General features: G+C 43.1%; 1 protein-coding gene across 5 annotated transcripts in view; it reads left to right on the forward strand.

Annotated features, from left to right (window-relative positions):
- Positions 1-25766, forward strand: part of col27a1b (collagen, type XXVII, alpha 1b) — a 653616-nt gene that overhangs the window by 314694 nt on the left and 313156 nt on the right. For all 5 annotated transcript variants that reach the window (XR_011956099.1, XM_072565909.1, XM_072565908.1 and 2 more), the window contains exon 13: positions 4188-4241. Coding sequence is in view for 4 of the 5 variants with exons in the window: in XM_072565909.1 (XP_072422010.1) it covers positions 4188-4241 (54 nt within the window). In the remaining variant the exon portion in view is untranslated. The remainder of the gene's footprint in view (positions 1-4187; positions 4242-25766) is intronic.

The raw sequence follows: 25766 nt of genomic DNA on the forward strand, positions 1-25766 counted from the left end.
GAAACGTGTCTCCAAAAACATTTGAGCTATCATTCCTGGGAACTACAATCGAAAGAAGACCTTGATTGGTGATTCGCTTTGAGCTTGCTGCTGTCCAGACCATTCCACCCTCAGTGAGGCTTTACTACATGTATTTTTTTGACCAAACTGTTTGTTTGAACAAAATGAAAGCATTTGTGGCATTTCAGTCTATATCAACAATGTCTTCTTAGCTTTCTAAAGCAGGAGGATTGTCAAAGGCGACTGTTTTATTTAACTTCCTTGTTCCTTCATGGGATGTGGGTGCAATTGGCGTTTGTAGTCTGTGAACTGAGTAGTTTTTTCAGCCATTTCAGAGTCAGCCACATCGCTGTGGGCCTAGAGTCGCATGTAAGCCAGACCATTAAGGATGGCAGATTTCCTTCCCTAAAGATTTACAAGGATGATGCCAGGGTTGGAGGGTTTGAGCTACAGGGAGAGGCTGTGAATAGGCTGGGGCTGTTTTCCCTGGAGCATCGCAGGCTGAGAGGTGACCTTATAGAGTTTTATAAAATCATGAAGGGCATAGATATGGTAAATAGACTTCCTGGGTAGGGAAGTCCAGAATTATAGAGCATATGTTTAGGGTGAGAGGGGAAAGATTTAGAAGGGACCTAAGGGGCAACGTTTTCACACAAAGGGTGGTGCTGGTATGGAATGAGCTGCCAGAGGAAGTGGTGGAGGCTGGCACAATTACAACATTTAAAAGGCATATAGATCCATATATGCGTAGGAAGGGTTTAGAGAGATATGGGCCAAACGCCTGCAAATGGGACTAGAATAATTTAGGATATCTGGTTGGTGTGGATGAGTTGGGCCGAAGGGTCTTTTTCCATGCTGTGAAGGTGTATGACTCTATAACTCTAAGAAGATTAGTGAAATCCATTCAGGTTTTGCAACAATCTGCTAATAGTTTCAGTGTAACCATCACTTGCAAATTGAAGGATGGCACTGCTGCCTCACAGCATCGTGTGTGTGTGGGTGTGCATGCTAAATTGCCCATTGTATCTTGGCTAAGTTAGCCAGCCTTGAGAAATGCAAACGTAGGGTGAGGGTAGATGTCTGGGTGGGATGCTTTTCAGAGGGTTGGTGTACACTTAATGGGCCAAATGGACTGCTTCGACACTGTAGGGATTGTATGATTGAGTTAACTTATCAGCAGACAAGTTGGGATTGATGCTATGTCGCATGGGAGTGGACATTGGGGTTGCCAGTCTAGTGACATTGCTCCTTATTGATATGCAGGAATTTTGTGAAACTTTATTTGTGTATTTCAGAAAATTTGACTGGGTAAGATCCTCCTGTAAAGTACATTAATGCACAATGTCAGTTTTTCCCCAATGAATTAATGATCATTTCATCATCAGTCACAGAAACCACCTTTCAGTTGAATTTAAGCAGCTACCATGTTTGGAATTGAGCCTTTGTCCTCAAAGCATTAAATTGAAGTTTCGGGATTAGCAAGTCCATTGGCATTACCTATACACAATTATCTCAACAGCCCCATTGCCTCTTCACCAAGTTCCTGGCAGGGTAGCATATTCTTTGATAGAGCATATGGACATGCAGCTTAGTAACGTTAGCTTTTCATTGGGAGACTGAGACCAAGGACACTTACTCAAATGGAACTGCCAAAGGAGAGAAACTGAGTCTTTGTGGCAGAAAAACCGGGTGCCAGCTTTGGGACATCAGTCTCCCAAGAATAGCCAAAGTGTTACCCTCGAAGTAAGTGCCAGTTAACAGAAACTTAAGTCATGAGGGTAGCTTCACAAAGATTGAGTTTATTTTCTTTGAAAAAAGAGACATTGAGATAACCTAATTTAAGGCTGTCAGAACTATGAAGGAAATTGATTAATAAGCTTCAGGCGAAATACGTGTGGTAAAGAGGCCAGATTAAGCAGGTCGCGTTTCATATGATTATGATGAAATAAAAGAGAACTTTTGTGGGCGGCACGGTGGCGCAGTAGTTAGCACTGTTATCTCACAGCGCCAGAGACCCGGGTTTAATTCCCCGCCTCAGGCGACTGACTGTGTGGAGTTTGCACATTCTCCCCGCGTCTGTGTAGAATTCCTCCGGGTGCTCCGGTTTCCTCCCACAATCCAAAAATGTGAAGGTTAGGTGAATTGGCCATGCTAAATTGCCCATAGTGTTAGGTGAAGGGGTGAAATGTAGGGGAATGGGTCTGGGTGGGTTGCGCTTCGGCGGGTCGGTGTGGACTTGTTGGGCCGAAGGGCCTGTTTCCACACTGTAAGTAATCTAATCTAAACAGAGTCTTTGAATTGGTCACCCACTCTCCAGAGGGGAAATTCCATGTCTACCCAATGTTACCACAGGATGAGTCAAGCTGGTTCTCTTGTGGCTCAGTGGGTAGTGTCACTGTGCCAAGTTTCATGTCCAGCCGCATTACAGATAACCATGAAGAATGTGTTCACAACACAGACAGGACAGGTTCATTATCAATAGAAAGTTCTGGAGCTGCTCAGCAGGTCTGGCAGCATCATTGGAGAGAGTTAACATTTCAAGCCTGAGTATTCTTTGGAACTGGTCTTTTAAAAAAATTATTCATGTGGCATTCTTAGCTAGGCCAGCATTTATTACCCATCCCTAATTGCCCAGAGGCTCTGGAATCACATATAGGCCAGACCAGGTTTGCATGACAGTTTCCTTCCCTCAAGGACTTTCGTGAACCAGATGGTTTTTCTTGACAATCAACAACGATCACCATTAAACTCTTAATTCCAGATCATTATTGTATTTAAATTCCACCATCTGCCATGGTGGGAGTCAAACCCAGGTCCCCAGAACATTACCTGGGATGATAATGCCAGTAGGCCATTGCCTACCCTATAAGTTGTACTGTTGTAATTGTTTCAAAGAGGGGCAATGGGCTGACTTTATGCTCCCCCCCCAGCGTCCATTACAGCTAGACCAGCTCATGGCTATTTAATGTGTATGTTGAATAGTCAGTTCTTACATAACGCAATAGCTGGGTTCTTGAGCAGCCCCCGCATTATAGAAAAATCACACTTGAGAAACATTGCTTAAAGTGTTGGTGATTAATCGTGTTACAACTAACACACGTTTTAAAGGTTTGCGCTTTAGATACAGTGTCCCCAATTCATTAATCACGTCATAGCAAATTCGCGTTAACAAAATGTGCGTTATAGCAGAATGACCTGAAGAGGAGTTCCCTTCAATTCCAATGAAGAGCCACATTGGACAAGAAACGTTAACTCTGTTTCTGTCTCCACAGATGGTTCCAGACCCGTTGAGTTTCTCCAGTGTTCCTTATTGTTATTTCATCTCTCCAACATCCTTTATGAGATTGATCATCAATCTGTAAATCCTTCTGATACACCCATGGCAGATGATAAGAAGGGAATATTTCCTGGCCAGCCAGTACATTTGGTATCGTCAGTATAACCGCCTCACTCTGTATAAAGACTCTGTGTGGGGTTGAACAAACATCATCCTTATTCCAAAAGACCACCATAGACTTTTGTAAAACAACTTTCTGGTTATGAAAGAAGTGCAATGAAGGTTTACCAGACTGATTCTGAGGATGACAACACTGACCTAGGATGAGAGATTGGATTGGTTAGGATTCTATTCACTGGAGTTGAGAAGATTGGGGGGGTGGGTAGTCTCATGGAAACCTACAAGCTTTAAATTAGAAAGGAAGGATGATCCAATGACTAGGGAGTCCAGATCTAGGGTCACAATTTAAGGATTCAGGATAGGATTGAGTTGAGGAGATATGCCTTCACCCAGAGAGTGGGGACCTGTGGAACTCTCTGCCACAGAAAGCAGTTGAGGCCAAAACATTGAATAGTTTCAAGAAGGAATTAGATACAGTTCTTGGGACTGAGCAGTTCAAAGGATACAGGGAGAAAGTGGGAATAGGGGACTGAGTTGGATGATCAGCCATGGTCCTATTGAATGATAGAGCAGCCTCGAAGGGCTGAATGGCCTAGTCCTGCTCCTATTGTCTATGTTTCGATTTTACTAACCTGTCCAAAAGCCTACTACTTTACATTGCCTATCTCGAAGAATCAGAAAGCAGGCAGCTATACTGAAATGTTCAGAATGTCATTGTGATTTTTAATTATTCTGGAAAAACTATTTTTCTATTTTTGTGCTGATCACATGTTTCTCCTCCTCTCTACAGGGATTTCCAGGAAATTTTGGAGAGAGGGGATCACCAGGCATGGATGGAAGTCCAGTAAGTTGATACGTGTCCCTTGTCATGTTGGTAGAAGACTTTAATCTGCTGCTCCAATTATTCCTCTATTATTTGTGAAGAATGGATTTCAATATTTTTAGGATTAAATTGAGGGAAGGTTTCTTCACTCAAAGAAATGCTGGTGTGCAGAGGGACTTGGGTAGTATTTGTACAAAGGAAATGTGGAATTAGTGCAAAATAGCAAATAATTAATAAAGCTTATGGCATATTGACCTTTATTGAAGGTGTTCATGAACAGGAGTAAAGAGGTTTTGCTACAATTGTACCAATCTTTTAATGAGACCACGTCTGGAATACTACGTGCAGTTTTCAATTCCATATTTAAAGAAAGATGGACTTGCCTTGGAGATGGTCTGGTCAAGTTTCAGGAGGCTGGTAACTGGAATGAGAAAGTTAACCTGAGCTGAGAGGTGGAATAATTTGGAGCTATTCTGTTGAGAATGTTGAAGGACAAGAAATGATCTAATTGAAGCATAACGTGATTCGAAAGGGAGTTGATTGGGTGGGCCCCCCGGCTGGGGAGTCTAAAACATGGGAGTACAGTCTCAGGGAAGAGCTGAACATTTAGAACTGAGATAAGAAGAAATGTCTTCACTCAAAGGATTAGGAATCTTTGGAATTTTGCATCCCATGTGGAATGCACTGTCAGGTATTGGGTCGAGAAAGTGAGGGTTGCAGATGCTGGAAATCAGAGTTGAGAGTGTGTTGCTGGAAAAAAAACAGCAGGTCAGGCGGCATCTGAGTAGCAGAAAAATCGACGTTTTGGGCATAACGTTGATTCTTCTGCTCCTCGGATGCTGTCTGACCTGCTGTGCTTGTCCAGCAACATATTCTCGACAGGGATTGGGTGGAGGCCGGTTTAATTGAAGAGGGCATTGTTTGGCTGGGAACAGTGTGCAGGGATATGGGAAATAGACAGGAGGTTGGCATGAGGTGATAGAAATAGTTACAGGCACAATCAGCCGAATGGCTTCATTCTGTGCCATAACAATTCTGAGATTACATTTCCGTTGCAATAAACGCCAATCGATTTGCTCAATCATTTACCATATCTGCATACTAACTTTTGTGATTCATGGACCAGAATACGCAGATATCTCTATGTCTGAGTCCTGCAATCTCTCTTTATTTCCTGAATAAATCACAACACTACAGTAGAGTTAAGGCTGACGATCAGTCACTTGGATGATCCTTGCCATGGAGGGGTTATTTTAGCAGCAAAGGCTAAACAGCTTGGGACTTTACTCACTGGAGTTTAGCAGAATGAGAGGTGATCTCATTGAAACATGCAGGATTCTTAAGGGGCTTGACATGGTCAACGCTGAGAGCGTGTTTCCCCCTCATGGGAGAGTCTAGGACCAGAGGGCATCATCTCAGAATAAAGGGGTGCCAATTTAAGACTGAGATGAGGAGGAATTTCTTCTCTCAGAGGGATGAGAGTCGTTGGAACTCCTTGCCACAGAGAGCTGTGGGGGCAGAGTCCTTGTGTATACTTAAGGCTGAGATAGATGTTTGATCAGTTGGGGAATTAATGGTTATAGGAAAAGGGCAGACTTGAGGATTGATGTCAGATCAGCCATGATCCTTTCGAATGGCAGAGCAAACTCAAGGGGCTGAATGGCTTACTGCTGTTCTTGTTTCTTATGGTCTTAGGATTGTGTTATGGTGGAGAAGGCTATTTTCTTCATTCTTATTTTCCCAGAATGCAGGTTCCTCATGACAGAGGTGTAACGGTTTTAAACCACCTTTTTCCTTTCCATGTGGTCATCAGAAATGTCTATTTTTCCCATCCTTCAAGATGTGTGAGGGTGTCAGTCTGTATGTACATGTTCTTATCTAAGTACTCATTCATACACAAACTGACCTGATGTAACCAACTAGATTGAGAAAGTGCCGTTGTAAAGAGACACTCTATATTCTGAGATAAACTCATGTTCAACAGTGTTTTGTTACTGTGGGAAATGTTAATCAGTAATTACTGAGATCAGTCTAAATTACTTTGGCCTGTTACAGACTTTGTTTACCACATCAAATGACTTTACAGGATGACTGTGTGTCATTTAAAACCGTTTATTTTCCCATATTAGTGGGTAATCTACAAATCACACTCAGGGTACTTGGAAACACAGTAAATTTCATCACTTGCATGTTAAAATAATATTAATGCTTTTTGACATTTATTTAAGAGTATTACTATGCTCTTTGAATTATCCTGGGTAAAAGGCATTTGTCAGTGTATGTCTGTCAATCAAGTATCTGATTGAATACATTTGGATTTTTGTTTTAGTATCATTATGATCTGATGACCTCGGGCAAACAGTACAGTGCAGCTGTTATATACAAGAATGGGATGGACGGCTCAACCTTCAGTGAGCAAAATAATGTAGAAGCACTACAGGCCCCTTGAACAACCTAGTGATGATGTCAAGGATCCACACCTCACTGGGCATAAGTAGCACAGGGTGGGTAGAGTTAAGAAGGTATAAGAAAGAAACACGGAGAAAGCAGTCTGATTTGCATTAGGTAGCAGAGTTTATGAAATAGTCTTTTAATAATGTGACCCGTAAGATTACAGCCTGGTATGTCTCTTTAGTCGTAATGTGTAACAGATTGTGCTATAAAGAAGCCCAAACCTAAAGACAGTTCTTGCCTTCTCTTCGATCAATCTATCTTGAACCCAGTCAGAAGTGAAGGATGGGGGATTTCAAGACTGGGGGCACATTTTTAAGGTGAGAGGAGCGAGATTGAAAAAAGACATAACAGGCAAACGCTTTACACTGTGGGTGGTTCGCGTGTGATTTGAACTTTCCGAGGAAGTGATGGATGGGGCTACAGTTACAACATTTAAAAGGCATTTGGTTAGATACTTAAACAGGAAAGGGTTGCAGGGGTATGGGCCAGGAGTAGGCACGTGGGACTCGTTTAGTTGGGATTATGTTCGGCATGGACTGGTTGGACCCAAGGGTCTGTTTCCATGCTGTTGGACTCTGTAGCACTATGACACCAAGTTACTGTCCAACAGGTTTTTTTTGAAATCACAAGCTTTCAGAGCACTGCTTCTCGTCAGTTGAAGTGATGAAGGAGCAGCACTCCAAAAGCTTGTGATTTCAAATCAACCTGTTGCACTATAACCTGGTGTTGCGTGACTGCTGACCTTGTCCACCCCAGTCCAACAACGGCACTTCTGTATCATATTTTGAACCCACACTCTTGGATGTGAGCATAAAACTTCCCAACAAAAGACCAGTTTCTGCTTCCCAATATTCCCGATGGTCCTTTATGACCTTGTACTTGGAATCACAGAATGGGTACAGCACAGAGTGGAGGCTTTTCAGCCCATTGTGTCCATACTGGCTCTCTGCAAAAGCAACTCACCTCGTCCCAATCCTCCTTTTCCCTGTGTCTCTGTAATTCTTTTCTTCTTACGTGATTTTTCTTTGTGTTTTTTGAAGGCCATAGTTGAATCTGCGTCCAGCACAGCCTTAGACCATGTGTATTCCAGATACTAAACATTCATTGTGTTAGTTAAAAAAAAATCAGCCAATGATCCTGTTATAAAATTATAAATTTAGAGCAACGCTTCAGGAAATATTAATCTTTCTTGCTTTGGGAAAGCTGGAAATCAGTCTAATGTAAAGTTGCATTTGCAGTAGGGAGTTTCTGAATGCCCTGACATTTATAGCGTTGTGAATATTGGTACATAAACACAAAAAATTACCACACATGAAAAATGAATGGAATATAATATCTTGCATTGGCAATGTTCATCCACCAATAAGTCTAATTTATTTCAGTGAGATCTTATTTAATGTTGAAACATTGTTCCTTCAAATTATTGGCAGTGACCCATATTTTTCTGTTTGTTAGCTTTGTAATGTTAGTAGAATATTTTCTGTAAATTCTTACTCCAAACATGGATTTATTCATTTATTCATGTGTCACCCTAGTTTTAGTGGGGCTAATGGCATTGTCTCACTTTATCTCTGGTTTGCATCAAACTTCCCTCTGTCCATTTATTATAAACAAACTTATTTTTTAAGAACTGACACAAAAAAGACTAATTTACTGTGTTGCAGCTTAAAATCCCAAATACACACACTTTTTCATGAATAAAACAGACTAAAGCAGGCGGTTTGGCACATATAATTACATTGGAAAAATGTAGACAGGGAAAACAATTCTTTAGATCAAAGTCCAGACCACAAGGGTGAAGAGTTATTTCTGACTGTTTTTTTGATTTTAGCAATGTTGTCCACAGAGCGATGGTTGATTCTTGATTCAGTAGCTGATCAGGTTGACTTACGTCTTGTATTAGAGTCTGTAGCTTTTTTGTCTGTCCTTCTTGTGGAGAGAGTTGGTGAGAGGTGCTTCTTGTTTGCAGGCTTCTGGATATCTCAGAGTGTCCACTTGCAGGTCTTTGCCTACTTGTAGCTTAACCAATCCAAAGGCTCTTGTTAGGCAGGTTTTCCTGAACTCCTAGTGCCACTTTACCTCCTAAATTTTCCACCATGCTGCTCTAAAATGTAACATAATCTTGTACAGCTGCAGTGTACAACCACATAATCCCACTTGATCTTCAACTTGTGAAACTCTCCTGGTATTTTTAGATGTATAACTGTGCCCAGTTTCCATTCTACAGTTTATAAGTTCGAAAGGAAACGATTACACTCCATTACACAATAGATTCTCCTATACTTGGTCGAACAAACCATTTTTTTTCTTTCATTCCAGTTGATTCTAAACATCTTTCTCCACACTCACATTTCAAAACATGTCACTCTCCTGTTGCCCTCTTTCTTGGGCGACATGGTGGCTCAATGGTTAGCACTGCTACCTCACAGTGCCAGGGACCTGAGTTTGAATCCACCCTCGGATGACTGTGTAGAGGTTTGCATATTCTCCCCGGGTCTGTGTGTGTTGCTACAGTTTCTTCCCTCAGTCCAAAGATATGCAGGTTGGCTGGATTGGCCATGCTAAATTACCCATCAAGTCTAGGGATGTGCAGGCTAGGTGGATTAGTCATAGGAGATGCATGGTAAAGGGTTGGGGTGGGATGCCCTTCAGAGGGTCAGTGTGGACTCGATGTATCAAATGGGCTTTTCTCCCACTGTAGGTATTCTATGATTCTTCAGAGTCCACTTCGCATCCATAGATTACACCTCTCTTCATAAGTGACTGCAATAAACACTATAACATTGGGAAGGATGTGCCAAAAGGCTGATTTTTAAAAAATCTTGTTTAGCCCTCAGGCATGTTCAAAACGTCTGATCTGTGTTAGGTCAGTTTAATGATTGAAGCATTACAGTGAACCAGGTTGGAGACTGAGCCATTCAGTGGCTACTGTTGTCCACCTATTAACCTTTCAACTTCCAGATTAGCATCATAAGACATAGCATAACTCAAACATTAAGCCTCATGGAGAAAGGTAGACTTTTTATTGTAAAATCATAGACAACAATATGGTTTTGCACCATAAATATTGTTTGTACACCTTAGAGTGTTATTTTCTCAGATTCTATTTTTATTCATTCATGGGATGTGGGTGTCACTGGCTAAGCCAGCATTTATTACCCATCCTTAATTGCCCAGAGGGTAGTTAGGAGTCAAGCACATTGTTGTGGGCCTGGAGTCACATGTAGGCCAGACCAGATAAGGATGGCAGTTTCCTTCCCTAAAAGTCATTAGTGATCAGTTTTTCTGACAATCGGCAATGGTTTCATGGTCATTGTTAGATTCTAAACTCCAGATTTCTGTTACTGAATTCGAACTCCACAACCTGCCATAGCATGTTTTGAACCAGGTTCCTGGATCATTAGATGAAAATCAATACATATCGATGTATCCAGGCTCCATGGGCTTCATGACCAATTCCTGCTCCATTCCGGATGTGTATAGTTTCTCTGGTTCACTATGAGTGGGACATTGGGGCTGATGTGTAGGGCAAGTGGAATTTGGGATTTACCCCATGCTGGTGTTGGTTTGTTCCCTGTGTAGAAACAAGGTTGAGAAGATAGGTGCCTGCATCTGGGGGCAGGTGTTTTGATCCTGTAACTGGAGGGGGTGGGGACAGGTTTGATGGTTAATCAGCGTTTAGAAAATTGGAGTTGTTATATCGAAACTTAGAAAACAGGAGCAGGAGGAGGCCAATCGGCCCTTTAATATAATCATGGCTGATCTTCCAACTCCATGCTGTGTTCCCATTCTCGCCCCATAATCTTTGCCCTGTGAACTAAATCTAACTCCTTCTTGAAAACATTCGATGTTTTGGTCTCAACCACTTTCTGTGGTAGAGAATTCCACAGGCTCCCCACTCTCATGCAAAGTGGGTGTGTGTGTGACTGTGTGAGAGTGTGTGTGTGTGTGTGTGTGTCTGTGTGCGTGTACATGTGTTTGTGTGTGGGTGTCTCTGTGTGTATGTGAATGTGTGTGTTAATGTGTGCATGTGCATGTGTCAGGTTGTATGTGTGTGAGAAACCACAAGCATGTTGGACATCACTGCAAAAAAGTGGTCACCATTTTGATGTGTCAATGATGGGACAGTTGGCTACAAATCACATGAACATGTAACATTGAGAAATTGATCAACCGGTAAAACATTCAGACCAATCACCGTTGTCACTTACTAATCAGCTGTTAATTACGAAGAAACAAACATTAGCATTGCAGCTCCAACTATTGCTGAATGGATTTTTTCTTAAATACTTGCAGTTACTGTTTACGTTTTAAAGACTTATTTGTACTGATTTAATAAACAATAAAAACCAAAATAAATCAAAACCAAAGCAAATAAACGCCCCCACACGCTTGTCTCTAAGAGTCGCCAAGGGCCACAATCAAATGTTCTCCATAGGACTAGTCCCTGCACATGATGTTTTAGAGTTTCTATGCTTTTTAATTCTGTAACTGTGTATGTGTGTGTGTGTCTATAAGTGTATGTATAGGACTGTGTGTGTCTGTGAGTGTATGTATATGTGAGTATGTATATGATGTGTCAATGTATATGTGTGTGTGTATATGACATGTCAGTATGTGTGCGCCTGTGTGTGCATGCATGTTAACTTTTTCTCTGTTAAAAAAATAGTTGATGCTTACTTTGTACATCATATGGTCTTTGACTCAGTTAGCCACATGCATTTGTTCAGACTGTAAGCAGCAAGTGTTCTTTCCTATTTCCTTTTGGTATTCTTGTATAAATGCAAATTGCAATCTATTCGGCTGCTGTTGTTGGAGCTGGGGTTCAGGGTCATGTTCAGGAAGACAGTGGGCTGCTCCTGCAGTGGGCATATGGTTATGCTGGCCTGTTTGTCCACTGACAGACTTGGTTGGCAGACTGTTGGTCAGTTGTCTCCGTGGCTCGAGCCTATTGGCACATGACACTGTGGGTTCAATCCTGATACCAGCTGACAGTAGCTGTTTCCTTGCTGTATGCTTACAGAGGAGTGGCTTTACTCCCTATCTAACCAAGTCTATCTCTAATGGAGAGATACAGAGAGATGCTTCTGGTCCTTTGTGATTTATGAAGAGTTGCCTTTCATTTTGGTTTAGCTGGTCATCTTGGTTTGGTGTAAAGGCCCAAATGTATATGGAGCCTATAGAGAACCTGGAAGGGACCTCAAAGTCAACAGAGGCTCAATGGGTAGGACAAAAGAACAGGGCAAAAGTGAGGACTGCAGATGCTGGAAATCAGAGTGCCGATGCATCGATTTTCCTGCTCGTTGGATGCTGCCTGACCTGCTGTGCTTTTCCAGCACCACACTTATCAGGACAAGAGGACAATTCCACAGGTACCCAATGGAATCGATTACTCAGCAGGAACAAGTAGCAAAGTCAATCCCAATGACAGGCCTTTTTAATTCATTCACAGGGTGAGGATATCACTTACTGGCCAGCATTTATTGCACATCCCTAATTGCCCAGAGGGCAGTGAAGAGCCTGGAGTCACATTGAGGCCAGACCAAGTAAGAATGGCAGTTTCCTTCCCTAAAGGACACTATGAACCAGATGGGTTTTCCCAAAAAATAGTCTAATTAAACTCTTAATTCTAGAACTTTATTGAATTCAGGTTCCACCATCTGCTGTGGAAGGATTTGAACCTGGGTATCCACATCATTACTTGGGTTGCTGGATTAATGGTCCAATGATAACACTACTAGACCATTGCCTCCCCTAATGAAGAGAGGTGAGAACTCCCATCGTGATAACCGAGTTGCATCCTGCTTGATATCAGCCCCTCAATGTGGTACATTCTCTGGGTGACCACATGCCACAATGTCTGGGCACTGGACAGGGAAGGCTGGACCCTCAGCTCCAACATTGGTTTTTACAGCATTAGTTTCAGGGTCACCATCACTGAGATTAACTTTCAATCCCAAATTGTACTGGTTGAGTTTTTATGCTAGCAGCTGCTATTGGGAGTTTGCCAGTGCAGGCAGGTGCGGCTAATTTAGTTTGTGATTATAGGCCGGTATGGACTAGTTGGACCGGAGAGAGAAACAAAGTCAGCATTAACTTTGCTTTTTCTCAACAGATGCTGAAGACCTGTTGGGTTTCTTGAGTGATTTTTGTTTTTGTTTCAGATCCTGTTATAGGAGGTATATTCTGTTTCCGTGCTGTTGGACTCTATGACTGTATTGCTCATCTTCAGCATCTTGCTGTCCTTTATTTTATTTTAAGATAAAACAAAATAAGATAAAACACTGGTGCCTCCACCTTCTGAATTCCAAGTTCAGTGATGTTACCAGTACACCAACAGCACCCTATTCTAGGAATGGGACTAGTCAGTATTAGATTACTTTCAGTGTGGAAACAGGCCCTTCGGCCCAACAAGTCCACACCGCCCCGCCGAAGCGCAACCCACCCATACCCCTACATCTACCCCTTACCTAACACTACGGACAATTTAGCATGGCCAATTCACCTGACCTGCACATCTTTGGACTGTGGGAGGAAACCGGAGCACCCGGAGGAAACCCACGCAGACACGGGGAGAAGGTGCAAACTCCACACAGTCAGTCGCCTGAGGCGGGAATTGAACCCGGGTCTCTGGCGCTGTGAAGCAGCAGTGCTAACCACTGTGCCACCGTGCTGCCCACATACTGCCCAGTATGTTGGTGGAAAGACTCCATAGACTTGATGGGCCGATTAGCCTTTTATCTGAACTCGTGTATGAATTTATACTGTTGGTGTTAAAATGGTGAGGTATGGCCAAACAAAGTAGAGAGGAATAAACACAGAAATTGTTGGAGAAACTCAGCAGGTCTGGGAGTACCTGCGGAGAGAGAAACAAAGTCAGAATTAGCTTTGCTTTTTCTCAACAGATGCTGAAGACCTGTTGGGTTTCTTGAGTGATTTTTGTTTTTGTTTCAGATCCTGTTATAGGAGGTATATTCTTTAGCTGGAGAGGGTTCATAAGAACTTTATCAGTATGTTGCCTGCAATGGAAGTTTTGAGTTATAGGGAGAGTCTGGATAGGCTGGCACCTTTTTAACCGGTGCGTAGGAGGTTGAGAGATGACCTCATAGCGACTTAAGAAATAATGATGGGTATAGGTAAGGTGAATAGCAAAGGTCTTTTCTCTCGGGTGTGGGATTTCAAGACTAGAGGGCATACTTTTAAGGTTAGAGGGGAGAGGTTTAAAACAAGATATAAGAGGCAATTTTGTTACACAGAGAATGATTTTTGTGTGGAACAAATTTCTTGAGAATGTGGTGGTCAGAAGATATTTGGAAAGTTCATGAATAAGAAATGTTTGGAGGGATATGGACCAGTGCAGGCAGGTGCGGCTAATTTAGTTTGTGATTATAGGCCGGTATGGACTAGTTGGACCGAAGGATCTGTTTCCGTGCTGTTGGACTCTATGACTGTATTGCTCATCTTCAGCATCTTGCTGTCCTTTATTTTATTTTAAGATAAAACAAAATTTAGGTAAAACAGAAAGCCAGAGATAATATTGAAGCTGCAGAAAAGGGACAGAAATTGCTGGAGAAAGCCAGCAGGTCTGGCAGCATCTGTGCAGACAGAAATTGAATAGAAGTTCCAAAGAATTGTCATATTGGACTTGAAGCATTAACTCTGTTTCTGTCTCCACAGATGCTGCGAAACCTGCTGAACTTCTCCAACATTCTCTGTTTTTATTTCAGATTTCTAGCATCTGCAGTATGGCACCTTGCTTTTATTTGTAAGCTGAAGAGTTAATTTGCTTCTGAATTTTTGTCCTTTCAAGAATAAATATCCTGCATTATCTTAGTATGATGTCACAATCAATATTGAGGCATCTCCTCTAATTCAATGACAGTAATTCCCAAGTATTTAACCTAGTCCCTGTTACTTTTAAATCAATATTCTTTCGGACAGTGATTTGAGTTTAGTGAATTTCAGATAGTCACATTTGTTGAGTCAATAGAGTCATACAGCATGGAAACAGACCCTTCAGTCCAACTAGTCCATGTTGAGCATAATCCCAAGCTAAACTAGTACCACCTGCCTGCTGCTGTCCCATATCCCTCCAAACTTATCCTATTCATGAACTTATCCAAATGTTTTTTTAACTGTTGTAACTGTACCTGCATCCACCACTTCCTCAGAAAGTTTATACCACACACAAACCACTCTCTGTGTAAAAAAAGTTGCCTCTTGTGTCCTTTTTAAATCTTTTTCCTCTCGCCTTAAAAAATATGCCCCCAGTTTTATACTAATCCTAATTTGATTTATATAAACTTTACATTTCAAGTTTCATTTTATTTCATGGGGGAGACGATGACCTAAGGGCATTGTCACTGGATTGTTGACCCAGGTAATGGCCTGGGGACCTAGGTTCAAATCCTGCCATGGCAGATGGTACAATTTGAATTCAACAAAAAACGGATGTTGGAATTAGGGGTCTAATGATGACCATGTATCAATTGTCAGAAAAAACCCATCTGGTCACTGATGTCCTTTTGGGAAGGAAACTGCCATCCTTACCTGGTCTGGCATACGTGTGACTCCAGATCCACAGCAACATCGCTGACTCTTAATTGCCCTCTGGGTAATAAGGAATGGGCAATAAATACTGCCCGGTCAATGACACTGTCATCCCGTGAATGAATAAAGAAACAAAAAGCAGGAGTTCTTTGTAAGTGGAAAATCTGCAAAGGTCACTTCCCTTGGCTCTGTGGGCAAGTAACTCCAACAATAAATGACCTACACAGATGAATCAAAGAACAATTCATTGCGCTCTATTTCCTGAATCTCCATACTTTGATTTTTTTATTTGATTTATTATTGTCACATATATAAGTACAGTGAAAAGTTTTGTTTTGCATGCAGTAGGGGAAGATCATAACATATAAAGTGCCAAAGGGGAATCAAACTGCCTGGCTCTGCGCCGCAGTCTGAGCAGGCAACTCCTGGGCTCGATTCTGCAGCTCCATCTGTGTGTCATTGCCTGGGCCCACTGTGCTTGGAATGGCACCATGATGTTACATGCTAATGAATGCAACACTTGAGCCAAACAGGATCTTGACTGCATTTGATGTTTTGTAATCCGCGGCAGTTGGGAGAGTGGAATGCTCATCTTTCACTCAGAAAGAAGGACTTCAGCCCTGAGAGTGATGTTGATCAAAAGAAACTCCAGCTCTCAGTGACATCGAAGGTTTATGCTCCCAGATTCCTGGATGAATTATTTTTTATAAATATTTTTATTGAGAAGAAGATTTTGAATTTTTTACAAAAAAATATAAAATTACTACAAAATGATAGAACAATCTTGCAATATAACAACAATAATTGGAAACAAATTACTACACTACTCCACAAACTACTTAGGAGAAAAGAAACTCTACACAAACTACAATTCAATAAATAACTAAATCAAAACAAAAAGAAACTAAATTAAACCGAGTTGAACCAAGGCAAATTAAATTAAATTACATTAAGTTACAACACTCAGCACAATCCCACCAAAGCTCCCCATCACTGGGAGCATCAATTGGCATACCCGTATTTGTTTAGAACAGACACTGCAGTCATGATGACACAAAGGCCCTGACCAATATAGCTGACAAGTCTGTATTTATATGGTTCAAAAAGGGCTGCCACGTCCTATAAAAAAGTTCTGTTTTCTGGTGCACCAAACTCGTGAGGAAGTCCAGGGCGACATGCTCCATAAGTAACCTACGCCACCCCGAGAGTCCTGGAGGATTTTCCGACACCCAGCTCATCAGAATGTTCTTCCTCACGCAAAATGAAAGAATATTAAACAAGTTTCTTCCCATGCATGTCCAAAGAGGGGAAATTTGGCGAACCCAGGAGGAGGAGTACCGGATCTACCTTGACCTTGGTTCTCAAGACCTCTTCCATAACACTCGCTATAGTGCCCCAATACCTACAAAGCTTTTGGCCTGGCCTCGAGCAATGAGTAAGAGTACCAACATCTGTTTTATATTTGGGGCATATTGGGGATGCTCCCTTCTTAAATTTTGCAAGTTGCTCTGGTGCCAAATAAACCCTGTGGAGTGCCTTTTTTTGCATAGCCTGCGTCCTTTTGCAAATCGAAATCTTCCCTATGTTCTCTCAAATATCCTCCCACTCCTCTGGTGAGATCTCTACCCCCAATTCCTGAGCCAAGATTCCACACAGCCGCTCGACGTCCTTCGAGACACTACCTCTTAATAAATGATAGAGGGTGCTGACCAAGAGAGTGCCCGTGGAGCAAAGTACTCTCCTCTGCATATCTGACTTATAGGGACTAACCATTAATCTAGTCTTTTTTTCTGTATAAAGTCCCTAATCTGAAAGTAACGAAAGAGGTCATGCCTATATAGTTCATATTTCTGGCTCAGCTGCACGAAAGACATCATGACCTCCAGTCAAATAAATCTCCCAAAAGGAGACTCCTCTAGATTCGCAGAGCTTAAAGCAGGAATCCATCAATCCTGGCATTCCTACTATGTGAGTAAAAGGGGAAGATTTTTGTAAATCGCCCTCACTTTATTGCTACATTCTCCATGCTTTAATTATGTTAAGGACAATCGGACTTCTGCAATGGTCCATAACAGTCCTCATCTTATCCATGAACAACAGATTAATGAGGGCTCAATATCAAGCCAGATTGACCGCGGGTCCTGGCAAGCCTAATCAGCCACGTAGGATAGTAGGGAACTTAGTTGGTATTTCTTAAAGTCTGGGAAATCCACACCTCCCATCCCCTGCGGAAGCTGCAATTTGGCAAACTTAACAAGAGGCCGCCAATGACACCAGATAAAAGAGTCAAGCCAACTGTTAAGCTTCCATAGCGCCTGCCTGGGCAGCATCAAAGGGAACATTCACATGGGATATATAAAACAAGGAAGAACATTCATTTTAACCAAAGCTATTCTACTCAACCAGGATATCAGACGATCCTCCCAGCATTGAAAGTCCTGTCTTATCTTCTCTAGCAACTGCACAAAGTTAGCTTGATATAATTGATTGAAGGCCAGGGGTGATAAAAAATGCCTAAATACAAGAAACCTCCCTGTGACCATCTGAAAGGGAATCGGATTCCACCCCCAAGATAGGGTACTCTAACAAGACCCTGAACAGGCATGGCCTCCGATTTTGTAAAATTAATTTTACAAAATTGTAAAAATTGATTGTACCCCAAGAAAGATCCAAATAAATTAATCAACTGTATTAAACAGGGCACAGATATTGTCGGGTTAGTTAGAAAGGGAAGAACACCATCTGCGTAAAGGGTATTCTTATACCTGCCTGACCCCACCTCCGGAGCAGTTATATTGGGGTCCCTCCGGATGGCCTCTGCCAACAGCTCAATCATCAATGTAAATAGCGAGAGGGGACATTCTTGTCAGCTGCCTCTGCCAATGCTAAAATTGTCAGATCTTATACCATTAGTGAGAACTGCCTCTTTTGGATCACTATATAATACTGTTACCCACCCGGCAAAAACCCCTCCAAGATCAAATCGTTCCAGTTCATAAAAGAGGTACGCCCACTTCACCTGGTCAAATGCTTTCTCTGCATCAAGGGAGACTACCAAGCCTGGAATCGACCCTTGCTGGCACATCTGGACCATAATTAGTACTCTTCTAATATTATTGGAGGACCTGCGACCCCTAATAAAATCTGCCTGATCCTCCCTTACGATAGAGGGCAAGACTGTCTCCAGCCTCAACGCCAGCATTTTCAACAAAATTTTGAAGTCCATATTTAATAACGATATGGGCCTCTACAAAATACAATCCTCTGGGGTTTTCAATGTCTTGAGAATAAGAGAAATATTTGCTTCTCTCAGAGAGGATGGCAGGCGGTCCTGATTGTATGAATAATTATATATATCCAACATTGGCCCAGCCAGCATGTCTATAAACTCCTTATAAAACTCACTCCGAAATCCATCTGGGCCGGGTGCTTTACCACTCTGGAGCTGCCTCACCACTTCTTGGATTGTCAGAGGGGCATTCAAAAGAGACGTCTGCTCCGAAGTTACACCTGGGTGATCCAAGGTCTCACCAGTTTGTCCTCACAGCCCTCCGACCGGTACAACCCAGAGTAGAACTTCCTGAATGCTGTGTTAATCTGTTTGGGATCGCAGGTGATAGTACCAGCATACTCTGTGATGCATGTGATAAATTGGGGGGCACTCTTCTTTCTGGCCAAGTATGCCAGATACCTAACCAATTTATCACCATACTCGAATAACCTCTGTTTCGCAAAGGGAATCTCCCTCTTTGCTGTCTGTGTGAGCACAGCATTCAAAGCAGCCCTGAGGGCTGTAATCCGCTGCAACTTAGTTACAGACGGTCTGTCAAAATATGCAGTCTCGGCTGCCTTCAGCTGAGCCTCAAGCATACACTGCTGCTCTCCCTTCTGCCGCTTCCGAGTCGCCGAGTAAGAAATAATCAAATCCCTTGCACAGGCTTTGGCAGTCTCCCAGAGCACCAACTGCTTACTGGCCATATCCAAATTAACGTCCTAGAAAACTTTAAATTCTTGTGAAAAATACTCAATGGACTTGCTATCCTTCAGGAGAAAAGGATCCATGCACCAATGCCGCGAGCCTGTCCCATCACCACCGACCTTAACCTCCATGTACACTGCTGCATGATCAGAAATGGCTATGTTCCCACTTCTGCAAGATAGCATAGAATTCAAAAAGTCCGCTGGGGCAAAAAACATGTCAATCCTGGTACAGCACCTTTGTGGCTTAGAGAAAAAGCTGAAGACCCTACCCTCAGGGTGAAGACATCTCCATACATCCATCAACCCCAGCTCCCTGTTCAGGTCCACCTGGATTGCAGGATATACCTGCGAGACTCCTAAGCATCCTATCCACTTTGAGGTCCATAAGCCGGTTAAAGTCTCCCACTACAATTGTATGATGCGCCCCAAGGACCATCAACCTGGAGAGAGCATCCATTAAAAATTTGAGGGAGTGTGCCAGGGTGGCAACATACATTCAAGATCCCATATTCCTCTCCATGTATTAAAGCTTTAAGGATCAGAAACCGCCCACATTTATCCTTAATTTGGTCTAACAACTGAAATGGAAGATTCTTCTGAATGAGTATAACTACTCCTCTACTCTTAAAACTAAAGGATGAGAAAACACCTAGCCAAACCCTCCCTGCTGCAACTTTAAGTGCTCCTTATCGGTTAAATGTGTTTCTTGCAGCAAGGCCATATCGACCCTTTCCTTTCTAAGGCTTGAAAGTATCTTTTTTCTTTTAATTGGTGAGTGACTCTCCTTCATGTTCCAGGTGCACCATTTCAATGAACGGTTAGCCATAGCCGTCCAAAGCAGCCCGTGATTCCCCGGTAGGAAGAACCCTATTTATAATGCACCAAGTGAAATGAAGACATCTCCATACATCCATCAACCCCAGCTCCCTGTTCAGGTCCACCTGGATTGCAGGATATACCTGCGAGACTCCTAAGCATCCTATCCACTACAATGAACCAACACGTAACATAACTCAGAGGAGACTTTCCCCCTTAATCACAGGGACGCTCATACTACCTACAGATCCCTGTATGGCTTGTAGCTCCTTCTAGCTGGAGCCGCACCCCTAACCCAGACGAAACAAAGTACAAGAAAGTTACATGCATCTTACAACAAGAAAATTAAGAGTGGGATTCAACCCACCCGCCATAGTTTGACCCTAGGCAGTCCTGGTGAAAAAAAGAAGACCCCGATTGGGCAGATATTCTTCCGACGGCCTTGATTTTCAAGATCATCGACCTGCTCAACTAAGGCCCGTACTTACCGTTCCAGGACCTGGCCCATCGAGGATTCCACCGCGGTTTCAGAAGCCGCGGCCCATTGCTCCACCTCCACCACGTGCTGCCCAAGACACTGGATCTCCAGGTTATGCATCCGCAGCATGGCCGAGATCGGTTTCAGCCTGTCTGGGTCTCCTCCATTGTTGAATCGATCTTCGCTCTGAGTTTCACAAACTCCGAGACCAGACTCTGCTCCACAGGTAAGTCCCTGGGGAATGTTCGCGAACACCAGCGCCACAGCTAGTACTGCAGGACAGTGCCCTGCTTGGTGGGATCCTTGTGATCCTTTTTCCTTAATCGTTTCTTTTCCTTCCCTTTGAAACAAACCACTGAAACGAATAAATAGCAGTTCTAGGGGTCTAGAATCAGTGAATTGCACCACAGTGGGTAGAAAGGGAGGGTGAATGCATGATTTTGTCAGACCTACTAGATCACCGCCAACTTGGATCTCTGGATGAATGTTCCATCTGGCAGTAATCTGGATGCTGAACCAGCCTGCTCGTTATGTTGTAGTTGCCGGTTTCAAACACGCAAGGGTCTGCATGATAACCGGGTATTTGTTCTTTCCCTTCGACCAAACTGTCAAACCATAATATTGCTGCTAGGCTTCCAACAGTAATGAAGCATTTGGTAGGTTTAATTTGTTTGCTCAAGAAAGTGTGAATGCAGATTGAATGAAAATTGATTAAGCTATACATTAACTGGCAAACTGGTGCTTTGTGGTCTTGAAGCAAAATGATTCTGCACAACGCTCCCATTGATGCACTAGCTACAGCGCTCCCAAGGTTTTATTTCCTGTTTACAGTTGTGCAGTTAATCTTGTGCATTGGATTCTTGTCCTTTCGTTAGAAGCAGAAAATCTGGCTTCTTTGGCTCTAAAAGCTACACTGTTCCTTTGTCAGGAAATGAAGGATCTATGGACCAGAGGTTACAGTTTGTTACAATTGGGATAATCCTGGATTTGGTGCATGACAGCTCTTTGTTTGCTTCTTTGACATGACCATTAACTACTTTGAACATAGAACAACAGTACAGTACGGGAACTGACCCTTCAACCCACTATGTCTGTGAAAGCCACGATGCCATACTAAACTAATCCCATCTGCCTGCACATAAAAACATAAGACATAGGAACAGAAATTAGGCCATTCAGCCCATTGAGTCCACACTGACTGTCCGAGGAGCATCCCACCCAGCCCTGCATTTCCCTTGGCTCATCCCTGCACATCCCTGGAAACTATGAGACAATGAGTCTGCTCCACCATTCAATCGTGGCTGATGGTTTTATCAACCCCATTCTCCAACTTTCTCCCCATGACCGTTGATCCCCTTGGAAATCAAGAACCTATCTATCTCTGTCTTAAATATACTCAATGACCTGGCCTCCACAGCCTTCTGTGGCAATGGAATCAATAGATTCACCACTCTTTGGCTGAAGAAGTTTATCCTCATCTCCATTCTAAAGCACCATCCCTTTACTCGAACACTGTGCCTTCTGGTCTTCGTCTCTCCTGCCAATGGAAACATCTTCCCAATGTCCACTATGTCCAGGCCATTCAGTATTCTGTAATTTCAATCAGATCCCCCCTCATCCTTCTAAATTTCATTGCATACCGTCCCAGAGTCCTCAAATGTTCCTTTTATAGTAAGCTTTTCATTTCTAGGATCATTCTCCTGAACTTCCTCTGTTGAAGACTCCCCGAGAGCTTCCGTAGGTAAGGGAGGACTCACAGGAGTCTACTCAACCTTCCCTCAGTTCTTTCCCTTCAATTGTCTGGAATAAAATTCTTACAAGCAGTCCATTAAAGGTTTAGTACATGTATTTAATCATTCACTATTTAATACAGAATCACAGTTACATAGTAACAAGGCACCAAGCCCCAGTCTAAGTACAGGTTCTAAAACCTCAGCAGAGTAGTGGTACCAGAACTTACCAACCTAGTTCTCCGTTGGACTACTCCAAAGTGGCACTCAGTATTTATACAGTTTTTACCCAATCATCATGTCAGTCAAACATCTGCAGATGAACATGATGTCCTCACCACACTCCAGCTGTGTCTTTGATAAACTTAAGTTAGTCTTTTCCTGACTGTGATCGCTTAATCACATTACTGATTTTTGTGATCTAGCGTAGCGATAACAAAAACCTATCCTTATGACCATTTGTACTGACTCGGGTGACAACATTAATTACTGGGATCTCCTAAAGTTAAAAATCACACAACACCAGGTTATAGTCCAACAGGTTTAATTGGAAGCACTAGCTTTCAGAGCACTGCTCCTTCATCGGGTGGTTGTGGAGGACACAATTGTAAGACACAGAATTTATAGCAAAAGTTTACAGTGTGATGTAACTGAAATTATACATTGAAAAATACCTTGATTGTTTGTTGAGTCTTTCATCTGTTTGAATACCATGTTAGTTTGACTTCTTTAATATGTAAATTACAAAACTGTTTTTAAAAGTCACATTCTCAGGTTACCTGTAACAATGGGTGTTAGCCAGATAATATGTTGAAGGTAAAACCAATGACTGCAGATGCTGGAAACCAGATTCTGGATTAGTGGTGCTGGAAGAGCACAGCAGTTCAGGCAGCATCCGAGGAGCAGCAAAATCGACGTTTCGGGCAAAAGCCCTTCATCAGGAATAAAGGCAGAGAGCCTGAAGCGTGGAGAGATAAGCTAGAGGAGGGTGGGGGTGGGGAGAAAGTAGCATGGAGTACAATAGGTGAGTGGGGGAGGGGATGAAGGTGATAGGTCAGGGAGGAGGGTGGAGTGGATAGTTGGGAAAGAAAGTAGGCAGGTAGGACGAGTCATGGGGACAGTGCTGAGCTGGAAGTTTGGAACTAGGGTGAGGTGGGGGAAAGGGAAATGTGGAAACTGTTGAAGTCCACATTGATGCCCTGGTGTTGAAGTGTTCCGAGGCGGAAGATAAGGCGTTATTCCTCCAGGCGTCTGGTGGTGGGGGAGCGGTGGTGAAGGAGGCCCAGGGCCTCCATGTCCTCGGCAGAGTGGGAGGGGGAGTTGAAATGTTGGGCCACAGGGCAGTGTGGTTGATTGGTGCGGGTGTCCCGGAGATGTTCCCTAAAGCGCTCTGCTAGGAGGCGTCCAGTCTCCCCAATGTAGAGGAGACTGCATCGGGAGCGACGGATGCAATAAATGATATTAGTGGATGTGCAGGTAAAACTTTGATGAATGTGGAAGGCTCCTTTAGGGCCTTGGATGGAGGTGAGGGAGAAAGTGTGGGCGCAGGTTTTGCAGTTCCTGCGGTGGCAAGGGAGGGTGGGTTGTAGGGGGGCATGGACTTGACCAGGTAGTCATGGAGGGAACGGTCTTTGTGGAAGGCGGAAAGGGATGGGGAGGGAAATATATCCCTGGTGGTGGGGTCTTTTTGGAGGTGGCGGAAATGTCAGCGGATGATTTGGTTTACGCGAAGGTTGGTAGGGTGGAAGGTGAGCACCAGGGACATACTGTACTTGTTACGGTTGAAGGGTTGGGGTCTGAGGGCGGAGGTGCGGGATGTGGACGAGGTGCATTGGAGGGCATCTTTAACCACGTGGGAAGGGAAATTGCGGTCTCTAAAGAAGGAGGCCATCTGGTGTGTTCTGTGGTGGAACTGGTCCTCCTGGGAGCAGATATGGCGGAGGCAGAGGAATTGGGAATACGGGATGGCATTTTTGCAAGAGGCAGGGTGGGAAGAGGTGTAATCCAGGTAGCTGTGGGAGTCAGTGTGTTTGTAAAAAATGTCAGTGTCAAGTCGGTCGTCATTAATGGAGATGGAGAAGTCCAGGAAGGGGAGGCAGGTGTCAGAGATGGTCCAGGTAAATTTAAGGTCAGGGTGGAATGTGTTGGTGAAGTTGATGAATTGCTCAACCTCTTTGCAGGAGCATGAGGTGGCGCCAATGCAGTCATCAATGTAGCGGAGGAAGAGGTGGGGAGTGGTGCCGGTGTATTTACGGAAGATCGACAAAGAGACAGGCATAGCTGGGGCCCATACTTGTGCCCATGGCTACCCCTTTGGTCTGGAGGAAGTGGGAGGATTCAAAGGAGAAATTGTTAAGGGTGAGGACCAGTTTGGCCAAACGAATGAGAGCGTCGATGGAAGAGTACTGTTGGGGACGTCGGGAGTGGAAAAAACATCCCGAAACGTCAGTTTTGCTGCTCCTTGGATGCTGCCTGAACTGCTGTGCTCTTCCAGCACCACAAATGTATATGGGGGGTTTGTAGGGTGAATTTGTGCTTGCAGAGTTTCTTGTACTTTGCTTAAAAACTGCATGAATTCATGTAAGACTCTGTTCACTCACTTTTTAGATTAGAATCAGTCTAAACATTATGGAACAGACAGAGAATACAGGGGGCTAACACCTTCACCATATTATCTGGTTAACACCCATTGTTACAGGTAACCTGAGAATGTGACTTTTAAAAACAGTTTTGTGATTTACGTCTGAAAGAAGTGAAATATCATGGTATTCGAACAGACGAAAGACTCAACAATCAAGGTATTTTTCAATGTATAATTTCAGTTACATCACACTGTAAACATTTGCTCTAAATTCTGTGTCTTACAATTGTGTCCTCCACAACCACCTGATGAAGGAGCGTCACTCTGAAAGCTAGTGCTTCCAATTAAACCTGTTGGACTATAACCTGGTGTTGTGTGATTTTTAACTTTGTACACCCCAGTCCAACACCGACAACTCCAAATCACTCCTAAAGTTTGGTCATGTGCCCATCACCTCATATCCTTATCTAAACCAGATTACTGACTGTCTTTCATGTCTTAGACCCATTCCTTATCATTTTCCACCTCTCTTACGTGGTCAGTAAACTCTTTGTCCAAACCTCTATTGTCTTTTCTCGTACGTACTTTAAGTTTGAAGTGATTTGTCAATATATTCCTTTCCACTGTGATTTCTGTTTCTCCTTAACAACTAATTTTAAGTTTTGCAGCAACCTGAACTTGTTTTTGCATAGAGCTGGTCTTCCTGCTTTTCCCAGCAAAGCTTGAAACCTTGTAAATTTGATGCTTTATTTCTGAAGTTATTTGTTTTCTTTAATTCTATGCTTTCCCTTTGTGTCCTTTCTCACTCGCTGCAGAGTGAGTACATCCTTCCTGAGGTATCAGGCCCAACATTGCTCACAGTACTCTAAATGTCCACATGATCCATATCCCTCTTATCCCTGCCTGTTCATGTGTCTAAATGCCTGTTAAACATTGCTATTGTATTGGCTTCTACC

Source organism: Chiloscyllium punctatum, chromosome 49 (assembly GCF_047496795.1).
Source record: "Chiloscyllium punctatum isolate Juve2018m chromosome 49, sChiPun1.3, whole genome shotgun sequence".
Classification (NCBI taxonomy): Eukaryota; Metazoa; Chordata; class Chondrichthyes; order Orectolobiformes; family Hemiscylliidae; genus Chiloscyllium; species Chiloscyllium punctatum.